The 18,658-nt window shown below is 47.0% G+C and overlaps 1 protein-coding gene and 4 non-coding genes across 5 annotated transcripts in view; all 5 read left to right on the forward strand.

The window, feature by feature from the left end:
* Positions 1 to 8,429, forward strand: part of LOC116537719 — a 56,386-nt gene extending 47,957 nt beyond the window's left edge. Inside the window, exons 17-21 of the mRNA XM_032260001.1 lie at positions 3,361 to 3,492; positions 5,253 to 5,385; positions 6,398 to 6,441; positions 7,756 to 7,890; positions 8,233 to 8,429. Coding sequence (XP_032115892.1) covers positions 3,361 to 3,492; positions 5,253 to 5,385; positions 6,398 to 6,441; positions 7,756 to 7,890; positions 8,233 to 8,429 — 641 coding nt within the window. The remainder of the gene's footprint in view (positions 1 to 3,360; positions 3,493 to 5,252; positions 5,386 to 6,397; positions 6,442 to 7,755; positions 7,891 to 8,232) is intronic.
* LOC116537817 lies at positions 852 to 933 on the forward strand. The gene has a single exon (XR_004263363.1). It is a non-coding gene; the product is annotated as a small nucleolar RNA SNORD115 (small nucleolar RNA).
* Positions 3,549 to 3,633, forward strand: LOC116537824. The gene has a single exon (XR_004263369.1). It is a non-coding gene; the product is annotated as a small nucleolar RNA SNORD115 (small nucleolar RNA).
* Positions 5,442 to 5,522, forward strand: LOC116537826. The gene has a single exon (XR_004263370.1). It is a non-coding gene; the product is annotated as a small nucleolar RNA SNORD115 (small nucleolar RNA).
* On the forward strand, positions 7,947 to 8,028 carry LOC116537800. The gene has a single exon (XR_004263347.1). It is a non-coding gene; the product is annotated as a small nucleolar RNA SNORD115 (small nucleolar RNA).
* Positions 8,430 to 18,658: the final 10,229 nt, after the last annotated feature.

The raw sequence follows: 18,658 nt of genomic DNA on the forward strand, positions 1-18,658 counted from the left end.
CTTCCCCATGGGTGAGAGACTGGAAGAGTGGATCCTGAGGTGGGAGGTCCTGCTGTCAATGGTCCTGTCCCTGCAATTTGCCACCCAGGCATTTCCTGTGCCACGGGGTCATCTCCAGGGTGGCGGACTCTTCGGCATAAGCAAAGGAAAGGAAGCTCATATGACCCAAAGTTGGCCGATGGTGGCCCAGCTATTTGTTTCAGACATGTGCGGCACATGGATGGGGACCCACCAGACAAAGCACATGGCCTTGGGACTCCAGGCTTTTATTTCAGGTATGGCTTGCAAAGAGCCACACCCAGGGGCAGGCTATGCCTCTTCCATGTCCACAGTGGCACATGGCTTCTGGGCCAGCCTCGTCGGTTGGCCATGAGCTGGTTGGTGACCCTGGCTCATGCTCAGGGATCCCAGAACAGCCCTGGGATCGTGGGAAAGGGAAGACAAAGGGGGCACTGGAGGTGCCTTAAGGTCTGCAATAGGGCACAGCCTGGGAGTCTCGCCCAAGCCCAGTGACCTCCCTGCCCTGTTTTTTCAGGATTTGGTCATGGGGAGGGCCAAGGGTGCCCTGTATCCATGATGAGTCAGTGCTCCACATGGGTCCCATCACATGGGTAACCCTTACCCCATTCACCACATGCAGGTGTGAGGTCTTCCTTGAACACATGTTCTCCTTCTGTCCCCGCAGATGGTGAGCCCGGAGGAAGATTTATGTGAGGCCCAGTGGAGCCAGGCCAGTGTGCGTCAGCCAGGTGCTCAGCCCCCATTGTGCTGAAGCTCGGGCCCTTCCTGGCTGTGGTGAGCACATCTGGGTCCCGCTGGATGCATGTGCTGGGAGGGGTTTGTCCTGAATTGGGTCGATAATGAGAACCTTGTATTGTCTGGAAGAGAGGTGATGACTTAAAAATCATGCTCAATAGGATTACGCTGAGGCCCAGCCTAGGTGAGAATTTTTGAAGAGGACACTGGGATCCCAAGATCCCCAGCAAGGCCACTATATTTTGAGCTGGAGACCCAGAAGCCTTTACGGGCATCTGTAGGGGTCCCAACTCTATCTCCACGCTTCTCCATCAGGGTCCCCAGGCTCCCTGTGCAGGGTTGGTGTTGGTGTTCTGGCTCTCTGGGGATGGGGCAGGTTGGTGGCTCCTTCCTGAGCCCCTGTTCTCCCACCTTGTGTCTTTCAGTGAGCTTTTCCACCTAGGTGTACCCCCTGGCATTGACTGGCATAGGTGAGTGGACCCTGCTGTGGTCATGGGCCATTAGCCAGGCTGTCTGGGGTTGCTGAGGTTCAGCCTTTGGGCCACAAGGGTTTTCTAAGGCAGCCGGCCTGAATTTCCACCTGGGAGAGATGAGTTCTCCAGGAGGACTGCTTTTTTGGGAATCAGACCCAAGGAGGATGCCTTCCCTGAAGCCCTGAAGGGGTAGGGTTGCTTTATCCCCATGTAGGGCAGCCTCGAGCTGAGACTCAGTGCTTGGGTCAGGCTTCAAGGACTGCCCAAACACATGAGGGGGGCCAGAGGGGCTCCAGGGGCCATGGGGGTCACATGGGAGTTCTCAGTCCCCAAGTGTAGTGTGTGAATGGACCCATAGGGGTGGGTCATGGAGATTCAAGGACCGTGCCTCAACCATGGCTGTACTGTAAGCCCAACCCTGTGTCTGGGCACTTCCGTGAGGCACCCCAGCCCCACTGTTTGGGCTTGGTGTCCATGCTCTGGTTCCCTGGGACATGTTGGCAGCTCTTTCCTGAACCCTCCTTCTTCCCTGTGTCTTTCAGTGAGCTCTTCTACCTAGGTTGGTCCCCTGGCTTTGAGTGGCATAGGTGTTCAGGGCTGAAGCAACAGCATGCGTACACCCTGTTTTGGTCATGAGTTATGAGTGAGGCAGCGTGAGGTCATCATGAGTCAGCCTTCGGGTCTCTAGGGTTTTCTGAGGGAGCTGACTGAACACCCACAGGGAGGGATGGTTCCTCCAGGAGGGTTGCTTCCTGGGGAATCTGACCGTAGAACATGCCTTTCTTGAAGCCCTGCAGGGGTGATGGTTGTCCAGACAGGAAAGGGTTCCTTCAGCCCAGGATAGAGCAGTTTCCAGCTGAAACTCCATGGGCAGGTGAGCCCTCGAGGACTGCCCAGGCCACATGAGGGTGGCAGCAGGAGCCACCAACTGGGGTGCCCTGGGACTAACACTGGGGTTCTCCTTCCCCCAGAAGGGTGGGTGATAGAGCCCACATGGTCAGGCTTTGGAGATTCAAGGAATGCTATCCACCATGGCCCTGAATGGGACTGACCCTGTTGAGCAGTGGGCCATTTCAGTGGTGCCTCCTTGAGCCTGGTAGGCGGCGGTGCTGTTTCAGTGCTGGTGGATGAAGGCTGGGCTCTGGCTGGTGCCTGGAGGTGCTGCAGGCCATTCTTGGGGCTCATGGGCTTTGGGAAAGGGGCAGCTCATGTCCTGCTGGGGTCATCTCTTCCTTGAGGTCCAGTGATGGGAAGTATGGCCACCTGAGGTGGGAAGGCCTGCTGTCAAGGGACCTGTCCTAGGAATTTGCCACCTAGGCTGCTTCTGAGCCATGGGGTCACCTCCAGGGTGGGGGTGTTTTGAGCTCAAGGAAAGTAGAGGACACCATGTGGTTCCCAATTGACCGAGTGTGGCCTGGCTCTGTGTGTGGGAGGTGTGCAGGGCGTGGATGGGGACCCACCAGAGACAGCATGTCGCCCTTGTGGCCCCAGGCCTTGCTTTCTGGTACATTCTTGGTATAGGCACTAGGGTGGTCCTACCACACCCAGGGGCGGACTCTGCCATGGCCAGGTCTACAGTGGCTCTTAGCATCAGGACCCGCCCCCTTGGTCATGAGCAAGTTGGTTGTCCTGGTCCATAGCCTGGGGTTGTTTAGGGGAGCCGGCCCTGGCAGTGGAGCTGCTCTCGTGGCCTGCAGTAAGGTAGAGCTCAGGTGTCTTGCTTCAGCCCCGTGACCTGAGCCCTGTCTGGTGCCTGGAGGTGCTGCAGGCCGGCCCTGGGCCTCATGGTCTTTGGGCCAAGGGGACAGCTCATGTCCCTCTAGGGTCACCCCTTCCTTGAGGTCCAGTGGCAGGAAGAGTGGTCTCCTGAGGTGGGAAGGCCTGCTGTTGACGGACCTGTTCTGGGAATTTGCCACCTAGGCTGCTTCTGAGCGATAGGGCCACCTCCAGGGTGGCGGGGTCTTGAGCCTCTGTTTCCAAGGTTTGGTGGCAGGGAGGGCCAAGGATGCCTTGTATCCATGATGGGTCAGTATTCTTCATGGATCCCATCACATGGATATCCCCTACTCACTTTCCCTGCTTTGATACGTGAGGCCCTGGTTGGACACATGTCTTCCTCCTGTCCCTCCAGATGGTGAGCCTGGAGGAAGACATGTATTGGGTCTGCAGGCCCCAGGCATGTGTCTGTCAGCCAGCTTCTCAGCTCCCAGTGTGCTGAAGCTCGGACCCTTCCCGGTGCCCTGGTCTCCTGCACTGAGCTGTGGTGAACATATCCAGGTCCTGCTGGATCTATGCATGGGGAGGGGGGTTCCCTAAGTTGGGCCAATGATGAGAACCTTTTCCTATTGTCCCGAAGAGAGGTGATGACTTTAAAATCATGCTCAACAGGATTACGCTGAGACCCAGCCTAGGTGAGAATGTTGGAAGAGGATGCCAGGATCCCGAGATTTCTGGCAGGGCCACTGTGTTTTGGGTTGGAGACCTGGAGGCCCTCAGAGCATCCATAGGGTGCCCAACCCTGTCTCTGCACTTTTTTATGATGGTCCCTAGGCTCCCTATACGGCCTTGGTGTTTGGGCCCTAATTCCCCGGGGATGAGGCAGGTTGGTGGCTCCTTTCTGAGCCCCTGTTCTCCCCTTGTGTCTTTCAGTGAGCTCTTCTGCCCAGGTGGGCCTCCCAGCATTGACTGGCGTGAATGGACCCAGCTGGGGTCATAGCCTATTAGCCAGGCTGTCTGGGGTTGCCGAGGTTCAGCCTTCAGGCCACGAGGGTTTTCTCAGGCAGCTGACCTGAATTTCCACCTGGGAGGGATGAGTTCTCCAGGACCGCTGCTTTATTGGGAATTGGACGCAAGGAGGATGCCTTCCCTGAAGCCCTGCATGGGTGACGGTGGTCCAGGCAGGAAAGGGTTCCTTCACCCCCATGTGGGGCAGACTCCAGTTGAGACTCAGTGCTTGGGTCAGGCCTTAAGGACTGCCTAAACACACAAGGGGGGCCACAGTGGCTCTGGGTGCTATGGGAGTCACAGGAGAGCTCTCAGTCCCCGGGTGTGGTGTGTGAATGGACCTGTAGGGTTGGGTTGTGGAGATTCAAGGATCGCGCCTCACCCATGGCCCTGAATGGGACCGTCCCTGTTGAGCAATTGGCCACCTCAGTGGGTCTCCTGGAGCCTGGTGAGCGGGCAGCATTGTTTCCTTGGGTTTGGGTCAAGGCAGAGCTGTGGCTGGCACCTGGTGGTGCTACAGGTCAGCCCTGGGACCCTTGGCCGTTGGTCCAAAGGGCACCCTGCATCCCTCTGGGGGTCATCTCATCTCCGAGGTTAAGTGTCGTGAAGGGTGGCATCCTCAGATGGGAATGCCTGCTGTGAAGGGACTTTTCCCAGAATTTTGTTGCTCAGGCTGCTTGGGAGCCATGGTGTCACCTTTAGGATGGAAGAGTCTTGGTCCCAAGCAAAGGAGAGGGCACCATGTGTCTCCCAGTGGCCAAGTGTGGCTGCCTCTGTGTGTGGAAGGTATGCGGAGTATGGATGGTGACCCACCAGAGAAAGCACATGGCCCTGCAGCCCCAGAATGTGACTTCTGGTGCACGCTTGCAGAGTGCAGCTAGATGCGTGCTCCCCACACCCAGGGTAGGCTGTGCGACTGCCAGGTCTGCAGCAGCACGTGGCCTCTGGGCCAGCCTTCTTGGTTGGCCATGAGGTGGCTGGTGGCCCTGGCCTATGCCCAGTGGTCCCAGGGAGTCTCTTGGGTCATGCAGGGAAACCCTCTTGGGTAGTAGAAGCCCTCTTAGAGCCTGCCATATGGCACAGCCTGGGCGCTTTTTCCGAGCCTAGTGACCTACCTGCCCTGTCCTTCCAGGGTTTGGTGGCAGGGAGGGCCAATGGTGCCCCATGTTGGTCATGATTCAGTATCACATGGATCTCATCACATGTGTCCATGGAGGACGAGCATGCATGAGCTGGCACCCCCTACCCCCTTCCCCATATGGAGGTCATTTTGGACACATATCCTCCACCCTGCCCCAGATGGTGAGACCAGAGGAAGACTTGCATTGGGCTTGCTGTTCCTGGGCCAGTGTCCATCAGCCAGGTGCCCCAGCCTCTGCTGTGCTGAAGCTCAGGCCCTTCCTGGCACCCTGGTGTCCTGCACCAAGCTGTGGTGAGCACATCTGGGTCCCACTGGATGCATCCATAGGGAGGGGGCTGCACTGGGTTGGGTCAATGATGAGAACCTTATATTGTCCTGAAGAGAGGCGATGACTTAAAAATCATGCTTAAGGCCGGGCGCGGTGGCTCAAGCCTGTCATCCCAGCACTTTGGGAGGCCGAGACGGGTGGATCACGAGGTCAAGAGATCGAGACCATCCTGGTCAACATGGTGAAACCCCGTCTCTATAAAAATACAAAAAATTAGCTGGGCATGGTGGCGCGTGCCTGTAATCCCAGCTACTCAGGAGGCTGAGGCAGGAGAATTGCCTGAACCCGGGAGGCGGAGGTTGCGGTGAGCCGAGATCGCGCCATTGCACTCCAGCCTGCGTAACAAGAGCGAAACTCCATCTCAAAAAAAAAAAAAAAAATCATGCTTAATAGGATTACGCTGAGGCCCAGCCTAGGGGAGAATTGGGAACACTGTTGAGGAACGTTAAGTTTACCCTGCCCCCATGGCTCCCTTGTGGCGGATACTTTTAGTTTGTAATTAGTGATAGGTTGGTAACAGCTGCCTACTTGGTGTATTTTTAAGTTATAGAAAACACCTGTGTATTAATGAGAGTCACCTGTCAAGAGCAAATAAATACGAGGATGCACGCCTGCTCCGGGCCTTCAGTCTGGAGAGCTGTTAGCCCCGCTGCCGGGTCTCAGGCTTTTTGCTCCAGGATAGATCAGCTCTGTTGTGCTGTTTGGGTGTCTGTCTCTCAGATACCTTCAGCACCGCCTGGGTGGGGGTCTCCCGACCGGGCTGGTGCTTGACGCTGGGATCCCGAGGTCCCCGGCAGGGCCGCTGTATTTTGGGCTGGAGAACTTGAGGCCCTGAAAGGCATCTGTAGGGGGTCCCAAACCTGTTTCTGCGCACTTCCGTGAGGCAGCCCAGGCTTCCTGTGTGGGCTTTGGCTCCCCGAGGGTGGGGCATGTTGGCGGCTCCTTTCTGAGCCCACGTTCTCACCTATCTGTCAGTGAGCTCTTCTGCACAGGTGGGACCTGTGGCCTTAAGTGGCATAGGTGAGTGTATCCTGTTGGGGTCATGGGTCATGAGTGAGGAGGTGTGGGGTCATCAAGGGTCAGCCTCTGGCCACGAGGGTTTTCTCAGGGTGCCAACTTATTTCCCACCCTGGAGGGAACGTTTCTCCAGAAGGCTTGCATTTTTGGGAATCTGACCCTGGAGAACACCTTTTGTGAAGCCCTGCAGGGGTTATGGTGGGCCAGGCAGGAAAGGGTTCCTTCAGCCCAGTGTAAGGCAGCTCCCAGCTGAAAGTCATTGGGCTGGTCAGGACTCAAAAACTGCCTAGGCCACATGAGGGGGGTCACAGGGGCCCTGAGGACACTTGGGTGCCACACTGGAGTTCTCCCTCCCTGGAGAGTGGTGGGTGATTGGGCCCACACAGTCATGCCTCAGAGATTCAAGGAATGTGCCCCCCCATGGCCCTGAATGGACCTGATCCTGTTGAGCAATGGGCCATCTTAGTGGCGCCTCCTTGAGCCTGGTAGGGGGCGGTGCTCTTTTGATGTGGTTGGGTCAAGTCAGCTCTGGCTGGTGCCTGGAGGTGCTGCAGGCTGACCCTGGGGCTTGTGGTCTTTGGGCCAAGGGGGCAGCTCGCGTTCCACTGGGGTCACCCCTTCCTGGAGGTCCAGTGGTGGGAAGGGTGACCTCTTGAGGGGGAAGGCCTGGTGTTGAGGGACCTGTCCTGGGAATTTGCCACCTAGGCAGCTTCTGAGCCAGGTGGTCACCTCCAGTGTGGCGGGGTCTTGAGCCAAAGAAAAGAAGTAGGCACTATGTGGTTTCCGATGGGCCGAGTGTGGCCTGGCTCTGTGTGTATGAGGTGTGCAGGGCATGATGGGGACCCACCGGGGAAAGCACATGGCCCTGGAGTCCCCCAGGCTTTGATTTCTGGTGTGTGCTTGGAGAGGGCACTAAAGCGGTCGCCCACCACACCCAGGGCAGGCTCTGCGACTGCCAGGTCTGCCTTGGCTCTTGGCATCAGGGCCAGTCTCTTTGTTTGCTCATAAGATGGTCGGTTGTCCTGGCTCATGCCCCATGCTCCTGGTGTGGCCCTGGGATTGTTCAGGGGAGCCGGCACAGGCGGTGGAGGTGCTCTCTGGGCCTGCAGTAGGGCGCAGCCCAGGCATCTTGCCCCAGCCCAGTGACCCCCTTGCCCTGTCTTTCCAGGGTTTGGTGGTGGGGAGGTTCAAGGGCGCCCTGTGTCCGTGATGGGTCAGTGTTCTGCATGGATCCTATCACATGGATGTGCCTTACCCACCTTCCCTGCACTGATACTTGAGGCCCTGGTTGGACACATGTCCTTCTCTTGTCCCTGCAGGTGGTGAGCCTGGAGGAAGACTTGTGTTGGGCCTGCAGGCCCAGGGCCAGTGTCCGTCAGCCTGGTGCTCATCCCTTGGTGTGTTGAAGCTCGGACCCTCTCTGGAACCCTGGTCTCCTGCACTGAGCTGTGGTGAGCACATCCAGGTTCCGGTGGGTACATGCGTGGGGAGGGGGTTGTCCTTGGTTGGGTCAGTGATGAGAACCTTATATTGTCCTGAAGAGAGGTGATGACTTAAAAATCATGCTCAATAGGATTACGCTGAGGCCCAGCCTAGGGGAGAATGTTGGAAGAGGTTGCAGGGATCTCTGGTAGGGCCCTGAAGGGCATCTGGAAGGTGCCCAGCCCTGTCTCTGCTCCTCCGTGATGCAGCCCAGGCTACCTATGGAGGCTTGGTATCCAGGCTGTTGTTCCCTGGGGGCGGGGCACTTGGATGGCTCCTCTCTGGGCCCCATTCTCCCCTGTGTCTTTCAGTGAGCTCTTCCACTCGGGCGGGCCCCCTGGTATTGACCTGCACAGGTGAGTGGATTCTGCTGATGTCCCGAGCCATGAGCCAGGCCATATGGGGTCACCAGGGGTCAGCCTATGGGATACGAGGGTTTCCTGAGGGAGCCAGCCCGCATTTCCACGAGAGAGGCATGAGGTTTCCAGAAGAGCAACTTTTGCTGTAAAGGAATGCAAGGAAGATACCTTCCCTGAGCCCTGCAGGGGTGATGGTGGTCCAGGCAGGAACTGTTTTCTTGAGCCTCACCCAGGGCAGGGCTAGCTGAGACTCAGTGCTCAGGTCAGGCCTTGAGGACTGCCCAGGCCACATGAGGGGGGTCAGAGGGGAGTTCTTGGTCCCCTGAGTGTGGTGTGTGAATCTGCCTGTGGGGTTGAGTGGTGGAGACTCAAGGATGGTGCCCTGCCCACAACTGATCGGAACCTTCCCTGTTGAAAAATGGGCCATCCCAGTGGGCCTTCTGGAGCCTGGTGTGGGTGGTGTCTTTTCCCTGGGGTTGGGTCATGGAGGGGGACCCACCAGAGAAAGCACATGGCCCTGGAGGCCGCAGGGTTTGATTTCCGGTGCGTACTTGGAGATGGCACCCGGGTGGGCGTCCACCACACCCAGCGGCAGGCTCTGTGACTGCCAGGTCTGCGGTGACTCCTGGCATCAGGGCCAGTCTCCTTGGTTGGCCATGAGCTGGTTGGTTGCCCTGCCCCCTGCCCTGTGATCTTGGTGCAGCCCTGGGGTCATTCGGGAGAGCTGTTGGAAGCAGTGGATGTGGTCTCATGGCCTGCAGTTGGGTGTACCCCAGGTGTCTTGCCTAATCCTAGTGACCCTCTTACCCTGTCTTGCCAGGGTTTGGTGGCAGGGAGGGCCAAGGTGCCCTGTGTCATGAGGTGGTTAGTGTTCCACATGGATCCCATTTCCATTATGTGAGTCCATGGAGGATGAGCTTGGGTGAGCCGGCACCCCTTCCCACATCCTCTCATGGAGGCATCAGGCCCTGTTAGGACAGCTGTCCTCTTCCTGCCCTCCAAATGGTGAGCCCAGAAGAAGACTTGCATTCCTCCCACTGGTCCTGGGCCAGTGTCTGTCAGCCGGGTACACAGCCCTTGGTGTTCTGGAGCTTGGGTGTTTCTTGGCAGCCTGGTGTTCTGCATTGAGCTGTGGTGAGCTTATCCAGGTTCCACTGGTGACTCGTGCGGCAGCAGGTGCCCTCATTTGGGTTGATGATGAGAACCTTATTTTGTCTTGAGAGGTTATGTGATGGGTGTTGTGGCAGCTTTTTCTATTTCTTCAGTGCTTTTTGTGTGTTCTGTTGGCATATTTTTTTCCCTTTGTGTGTTTTACTTTCACAAAGGCAGCAGCAAATGTTTTATTGGTGGTGGCATTTTTCATCTTTTATTTACTTCCTAATTTGGTAGTGTTTTAGTTGGAATAGGCAGTCTCATTGTAGTCTTTCAGAATGATGCCTTTTTTTCCTCTACGTTGTATGATCATGTATAATTTGATCAGTTCGGTGCACCGCCCATCTCCTACTTTATTGAAAAAGATTGTATGGAAATCTAAAGATGAGAAAGGAGACAAGCATGGCAGAGGAGATTTCTTTTGACATAACCACAGAAATTCATTGATATGAGACTCACACCTAAGGGAATTAGCTTTATACCTTCAGGCAATCTGAATTTCAATGAGTTTTCCTTTACAATATCTTCATGACAAAATCTTTTAATCTGAACTTTATACAATTCAATATTGACAATTTTTTAAATTAACTGTTGCCTAGTCCTATATTTAATATACATTTGGCTCTAGGTACATGACTAGACAAAATTTTTCTATATTATTGTGGACTCTAACAGTGCTTCACCGTTTTGAGTTACTGATGAACTTTCTGTAAGACCATGGTAATGGAGAGGAGAATGTGACAATCAGTATGAACTTCATTTATGAAAGTGAATATCTTGGTTTATTTTTTCCTCATGGTGTGCTTCAGAATGTTCAACCAGGTGTGTCATTACATGGGTTATATATGTTCTATTTTTGGTAATTAAATTCCAAATGGACCATTAAAATACTAAACATTGGCTTTCAAAATGATTACATTTACCTGTTTATACAAAATAGGTGAGCAGTGATCTATTCTTTCCCATCAGTGAGTGATCTAATGGAGTCCTCATTTAAACTCTTTTTTACTGAACATACTTTGATTTAAAGATGGAGACATTTAGTAATTCATTGCAGTCAACTCTTTAGTGATTGGACAAATACAGTACATGTTTTTTGGGTTGCTGTGTATGGTGTTATGATATTTGTGGATCATTGAGGCATTCCTCACAACTGAAAGACTTTGGCAATTTTAGGGGATGGCTTGAGATTCAGCTGTATGTTACCCTTGATTGAAATTGAATACAGTACAGGTAGTATGAAATCTCTTCACTTATCCTGAGTCTTAGTCAGTGTCAGGCCTCCATGTGCACGCCTGGACCCAGAAAGTCTGAAGTCCTGCGTGCCTTGGCTGATCGCCCCCAACCCCCAGCCTGTCTTTGCCGTGATCTGCCTGCCTCGGCCTTCCAAAGTGTTGGGATTACAGGCGTGAGCCACTGCACCCGGCCCAAATTCTGATTCTTTAAATTTACTGTAATTCCTAATTTACATTTCCTGTAACTCCTAATGTTCTTAGATGCTTGGCACTAAGACCCTTGCTCTTTTTCTCTCATTGGATGATTTAGTAAGTCCTACTGGCACTGTTCTATTGAGTGGAGGTGAGAGGCTGCCATTGCTGACTGAAAAATTCCAAATAATAATTAGATTTATTCATTCTGAAAACATGAATATCATGATAGGGTTTTCTTCTCAATGATTGACACATGTGATGCAATTCTCATAAAAAATCCTTTTTGCTTACAATTGATTGTTTTCAGGGTTGAGAAATACGATACATTGATATTTTGCTCAATGCGCTATAGTCATTGTGGTTTAAATATACAGATAAAATTTTCCATAATATTAGTATGATATTTTAACACTGCTAGGATATGTTTTGATCATTGAAGAATCTTGATGACTGAAGTAGATATTTTGCGCAGAATTTTGTCAGCAAGTTGTCTGTAACCGTCCCTATTTGGAGACTGTCCCTGTTTTTGTTAGTGACTGCCTCTTTCTGCTTCTGTACATCAGCTTACTGCTTACTGACTGGAAAACCTTAAGAGAAACTGCCAAGTTGTCTAAAACCTGCTGCGTTAAGTCCTGAGTTACTTCCCCTGCCCCTTTACCTATAAAAACTGTACTATTCTAAGCCAGGATGTTTGCAATTGGGGTAGAAATGTGAGTTTCAATAGTATGTGTTTGCCATGAAACTTGAAATTGGATAAATTGATGAGCAATCTGGTGCCCAACTTTTCCCTCCCAAGTGTTGGGCTTCTATTTTGTTATGATGCCAGTGATAAATTAGACCTTTATACACGCTTATGTGAATGACAATCAGGGCCATTCCTTCAGGCAACATGATTACCATTATGCCTTTTTCTTTTCAATGAATGACTAGCATACCTGATGGGATCCACAAGAGGGAAACTTTTTCACTAAAATTGCATTGATACAATGTTGACAACTTTTGCGTTTATTGGTATCATCTCTAAGATGTGATGTTTATTTGGTCTAACTATAGAAGTTAACATATTAACTTCTAATTTATGTATGTCAAGTTCCTATGTTTTTTCAGTGTTGGTGGTTTATTGATGATGACTCACAACATAAAGACTATGGCATTATGGCTACGTGTTATAATTCTGTTATATACGTATTCCATCATTCACTAAATTAAATACAATTATGAGTAGTATGATGTCTGTTTTCTAAAATCTGAGTTTTACCTGGCTCCAGTATGATCATTATATGATGGAGTGTAAGTAACATGTTGATGCCAATTGTTATTGATAAGGCTTCCTTGAATATATAAACAAGAGTGATCAATTGAAAGTCTTATTTCTGCATTAAACTACCTGAGATTTTCTCCAAATTCAAGAGATCTGTGTAGTTAGGCTATAGGCCATTTGTTCATCAAACAGAACAAAGACTATCTAATGGATCATTTTTTCCAGTACTAATCATGTCTCTTCATTAAGAAATAGCATGCTAAGCCATACATACAGGAAGTAACGTTTCTCATCTTGATCTATTGTCTTATTCTCCTCGCCTTAGATAAGGATGATTGAGGAAGAGTACTCTGGCTTGTTCACAGCAGCACAGCTGACACACCCAGATATCTGTGGTGTCCTGTGAACTTTCAACCAGGATTTAAGGATGCCATTTTCTTAGGTGTTTTCAGACAAAGTGAATGTGTGAATGTGGAGTTCCATGGCTGTTTCAACAACACGACCTATTCTTACTTGAGGATATGAGATGACATAAAAACTAGACTGACTGGCCCTTATCTTTTCTGGGGTATTCTAGTTCGAGCTTAAGATAAAGAAATATATTTGAGATACAGTTTCTCTCACCTCTTTCTATTAGTTTCTAGAAGACTACTTGTCAATTCTTTCTTCCTGATTTAGTGGAAAACATTTTGGCAGTTCCTCAAAAGGTTAAACATAAAATTACCATATAACCCGACAGTTCTACTCCTGGGTACACACTCAAAAGAATTGAATACAAATGTTCAAATGAATACAAGTACATGAATGTTCATAGCAGCACTATTCAAAATAGCTAATAGGTACAAACAATTCAAAATCCCATCAGCTGATACAGAAAATGTGGTATAGCCATATAATGGAATATTACTCAGCTGTAAGGAATGAAGTTTTGACACATATTTCAGCATAGATTAACCTCAGAAACAATATGCTAAGTGAAATAAGACAGCAAAAGAGATACATATTGTATAATTCCGTTTATATAAAATATCCAGAATAGATAAATCCATAGAGACAGAAGGCAGACTAGTGGTTGTAAAGGGCTGGAAGGTAGGGTAGAATGGGGGATGAGTTTACTGGTTGATGAGTTTACTGTTTCATTCTGGGATGATTAAAATGTCTTGGAACTAGATAGACATGGTGGCTCAACATAGATGTACTGAGAACTTTAAAGTGTACACACTGAGCTGGTTAATCTTTTTTTTTTTGAGACGGAGTTTCGCTCTTGTTACCCAGGCTGGAGTGCAATGGCGCAATCTTGGCTCACCGCAACCTCCGCCTCCTGGGTTCAGGCAATTCTCCTGCCTCCTGAGCTGGTTAATCTTACGTGAATTTTACCTCAATAAAAGAGTAGATCCAGAACTTTAGTTATTTCAATTCTGTTATTTTTATGTGACCACTTTTTATTTTATTTCAAATTTAAAACAGAAGGGGGATGCAAACAACAAAGTGTTAAATTGATGGTATATAGGGAATTTTAGGTTTCCATTTCTTCCCACTAAAATATGTGGCAAAGTGTGTCTAAATCAACCTTATTGGAACTCTGGTAGAAAAATCAGATTTACAAAAATTAAGAGAATGTTTAATCAGGAGAAAGATGGCTTAATCATAGTAGATCTTCATAACATTTTAATTTACTTGAGTCCTACCTGGTCCATAAAGGGAGCAGAGAAGACCTTGTCCCCAGGGAATTATGTTTGTGTCTTTTGACCTGACAAAAGTTTCCCCAAAGGACTAACAGAGGGGACTTTGCTTTGTTTCACCTAAGTCAAGATTCTTTCAGGGCAGAGCAGCTACCTGGAGGACTTTTCCCCTAAAATATTGAAAGACAAATGAGTAAGCCATTGCTGCCTAGGACCTGGAGAATTTTTAACTTTGTTATTCATTCTAGACATTTACAGAAGCCTATCAGGTCACTTGCTAACGTCTAAGATAATGGAAAAAAGACTTCCATGACCATACATGACAAGAAATAGTATTTACAAAAAAAGAATTTGGAAAGGGCACTAAACAAATAGGTGACCTGACCATAGCCCATCATAGGCAACAACAGCAAACCCTAGATAGAAAGGAATCTGATTTCCAGAGTTACTGCATTATCACATTCAAAATATCCTAGCTGAAGGTCTGGCTGTGACATCTGTCACCCCATTGATTGCCAGGATTGATTTGGCTGATCTCTCTAGGCCGGTGTCCCCTTCCATCCTCACAGTTCCATGTGTCTTACTCTTGAGCATACTCTTGCATGCACAGTCAAAAAAGAAGACTTTCCTGGATAGAAGAGAACCATTCTTTGGTCTGTTGTACTGGACCAAGCGTAGAAAGCACCAAGACAAAAGTATGCCAGATTGCAGGGTCATTTATTATGCCAGCGACCACAGAAGACTCAAGTCTCTCCAACCTGTGGCATTGAAAGGAGGGTGCCAAGACTTTTTATACTCGAAAAACCACCTTGGGAGTGGGGGTGAGGAGTGGGGATGGGGATAAAAAGGCTTTAGACATTCCGAGGGCTAGTGGATTCTGTAAATTACCTCCTGGGCAGAGATGGGAGGGGGGGTCTCCGGACATTCCAAGGGCCAGGGGACTTTTGTCATTCCACTTGTTAATTAAGTGGTTTACAGAAGTCAAGATAAACATTTGTTTACACATTGTCTGGGTAGTGATAGAAGTCACAGATCTTAGTTACTTATTACAAGTCACAGGAGCCAGGATGGAATTAGCTTGGGCTGCTTATTTTCGTTATTACTGGTAAGCAAAGGCTAGCAATTCTGGCAGTTACTGATAAGAAAAGGTAAGCAGTTTTACGTAGTTTGCAGAACAAACTAGCAGTTCTATTTACAGAAGCCAAGGCCAGCAGCTATTGTGAGGAGAATGGGACAGCCATTGCAACTTATTTTAAAAACAATTTTGCATTTTATAAAATGGTGTTGCTTAGGTCAAGGATATAATGGTTGCTGTGTTCCCTGGTAGAACCTCCAAACAAAATATCCTAACTGGGTGTAGTACTCAAGCCTGTACTCCCAACTCTTTGGGAAGCTGAGGTGAGAGGATCACATGAGCTTAGGAGTTCGAGTACAGCCTGGGCAACACAGTAAGACCCCATCTCTAAAAATAAAAATAAATGATCCAGGTGTGGTGGTATGCACTTGTAGTCCCAGCTACTCATGAGGCTAAGACAGGAAGATTGGGTTCAGAAGGTTGGGCTGCAGTGAGCCACGAGATTGTGCCACTGCACTCTAGCCTGGGTAACAGAGCAAAACCATGTCTCAAAAACAAACAAAAAGATATTAGCAGAAACTGTCCCAGAGGGAACAAAGATATTAGACTGAACTAGACTAGACAAGTACATGTCTAGTTAAGAACTACACATCTAACACAGATCAGCAAACTCCAAGTAGAATAAACTCGGAGATCTACACCAAGAAGCATAATGACAGTGTTCAAAGATAAAATCATGAAAGCCACAGATAGAATTGAACTGTCACATACAAGGGATCCTCAATAAGATTAACAGCCAGTTGCTCATCAGCATTAAAAAAGGCCAAAAGGAAGTGGGGTGACATATTAAAAGTACCAAAAGGAAAAAGCCTGTAAACCAAGAATTCTATATCTGACAAAATGATTCTCCAAAAATTAAGAAGAAATTAAGATATTCTTAAAGAAAAGGTGTGTGTGTGGGTGGTGGGGGTAGAGTTGCTAATAGAGCTATATTAATCCCCAAGTGTTAAGAGAGTGCTTCACACTGAAATCACATGACAGTTGGCATTAGCTCAAAGCCATATGAATAAATAAAGGACACCAATAAAAGTAATTATATAGGAAATATAAAAGCCAGTATTACTGTATTTTGGGTTTGTAACTCTCTTTTCTCTTATATGATTTAAAAGACAAACATAGCTAGTTATAAAGGTGTGTTAATGGGCATACAGTGTATAAAAATATAATTTGTGACAATAACGTAAGTGGGGAGGCAGAGGATTATAGAAATAGTTTTGTATACTATTAAAGCCAAGTTAGTATCAATTCAAACTAGATTGTAAAAATGTAGGATTTTAGTTAAAATTCCGAAGATAATAACTAACAAAATACAGAAAAGGAAATGAGAAAGGAATCAAAATGCAACAGTATAAAAGTCAAATAAAAAAGAATGTATGTAAATATAGTAGAATTAAAGAAAAAAGGTAGTACAGATACAGAAAATAGCAAAATGGTAGAAGTAAGTTCTTATCACATTTAAATGTAAATGGATTAAACTCTAATTGAGTTTAACTTTAATCAAAAGTCAGATATTGGCAGAATGAATTTTAAAATTATCCAATTGCATGCTGTCTACAGGGCATATACTTTAGATCCAAAGACTCAAATAGGATCAAAGTGAAAGAATGAGAAAAGTTCTATGCAAATAGTAAACAAAAAGAGAGCTCAGGTAGCTGTACTAATATCAGACAAAATAGACTTTCAGTCAACAATTCTTACAGAGCAAAAAGATTGATTCAATAAAATTCTTACCAAAGTCCTAATGTTGTTTTTGCAGAATTGGAAAGGTTAATCCTAAAATTCACGTGAATTACAAGTGACCTCAAATTTATAAAACAACGTCAAGATTTATTCTTGAAAAAGAACAACATTGGAGGACTTATATTTCCCAATTTCAAAACTTATTACATAAGCTAGAATAATCAAAATTTTGAAAATGGCAGAAGAATAGACATACAGAATTTTACAGTGGGCCAGAGTCAAAAACCTTTGTGGAAACTTGTTTGCATATCTCTATGCACTTCTTTGTGATAAAGTTTCAACCATTTCAGCCTTATTTAAGTGATATGTATGTTATAGTAATCTTGGCATATTTGGAACTAAAACCATGGTTATTTTGGATCCAAGTGTGTCCTGCTAGCAGAGATGCTTGGAAGAATGTTGCTGCCTTTGACAAATTAAATCTTCAAAGAGCCCCTTGGAGAAAGTCATATCACATCAAAGAGACTGGATTTATTCAGGCAACATAATTATCATTAATGATTATCTATTTTTAGTGAGTGACTGATCTGTGTGCTTGATCCAATCTCATGAGAAAATCTTTAATTTTACCTGAACTTGATTTGTGAAAGTTGAGAAATCTCATAACTCATTGGTGACATACCTAGTGTGTAGTATTTGGGTGTAAATATATGGTTAAATAAATTTTAATGGTGTTAGAATGTTTTGGGGCCAATGATGAACTTCTAATAATTGAAGACAATGACAGTTAAGAATATTTAATCCTTTGATTCTTTTATCAGTAGCATCTGGCATTTATTTATAGCATATACTTTCAGTATTTTGGTAATAACAGAACCACATAGCACTCAGCAGCTGAAAATCAGGTATCAAGTTGCTCAACAATTAATTCAATTTCGTATTTCACAGACAAGGTGTGTTATGGAATCTCTCACATTCTCATCCTAGTTGTCACACTCTTTCAAAAGTCATGACATGATGACTGAAACATCATATTATAAAATCATAGAAACCTGAAAGCAATATAATGGGAACGCATATGTTTACTCCTGTGTTTAGACCACAAGATTATTTTTATTATAGAGACTGTACAACTTAATCACAAAATTTTTCAACATTATGTCAGTGTAATTTCAGTAAAAGGAGGTATTTCTCCTTTGAATGTTCCATCAAGTAGATCAGAACGAGCCCGTAATGGTATTCATGTTTGTTGAATGAGTAAACATAAACATCTGAAAGACCTCATCAGTGCCAACAATGGTACTTGAAACAATGGTACTGTTGTCAGTGTCAATACCGGGAGTGGATTTGGGTTTCTTTTTTCCCCTCTGGGGAATTTTGTTTGGAGCTTAAGACAGTTAACTGTTTGTGGGATTTTCCCCACCTTGTTTATTTGCTTTACAGTGAATAACAAATGTTGAGTCTTTAAGCATCATTTAAGTAATATGTAATTACTAATTTTCATGCACCCTTTTCTCAATGGGTGTTTCAGTAAGTCTTACTGGCAGGAGATGCACCATTCCATTGTTTAGATGTAAAGGGCAGCCGTTATTGATAGATAAATTTTAAATAAGTTATTGAACTATTAAGATTCACCTCTAAGATAATTAAGTTTACTCATGTAGCCAATATAACCATCGCTAAGGGTTTTTCTTCGTAAGGGACTGACCTTCTTGCTGTGATCCTCATAAGAAAATCTGTACTTTTTATCTGAACTTGGTTTAATGGAAATTTGATAAATTTTGTCATTAATTGGTGCCATGTTAGATGTGCAAAATCCATTTAGTTCTAAATACATGAGAAGGCAATTCCTCCCTTAAAATTATAAGACTGTAGTGGTGTAGGGATGTCTTTAGCCATTGATGAACTTGTCATGACTGAAAGAGTCTGACAATTAAGGGAAAATGTGAGAGATTCCATAATACGCCTTGTCTGTGAAATTTGAAATTGAATACATTGTTGAGTAATTTGATACCTGATTTTCAGCTGCTGAGCACTG

This window comes from Sapajus apella, unplaced genomic scaffold, assembly GCF_009761245.1.
Source record: "Sapajus apella isolate SASKATOON/1434 unplaced genomic scaffold, GSC_monkey_1.0 scaffold113, whole genome shotgun sequence".
Classification (NCBI taxonomy): Eukaryota; Metazoa; Chordata; class Mammalia; order Primates; family Cebidae; genus Sapajus; species Sapajus apella.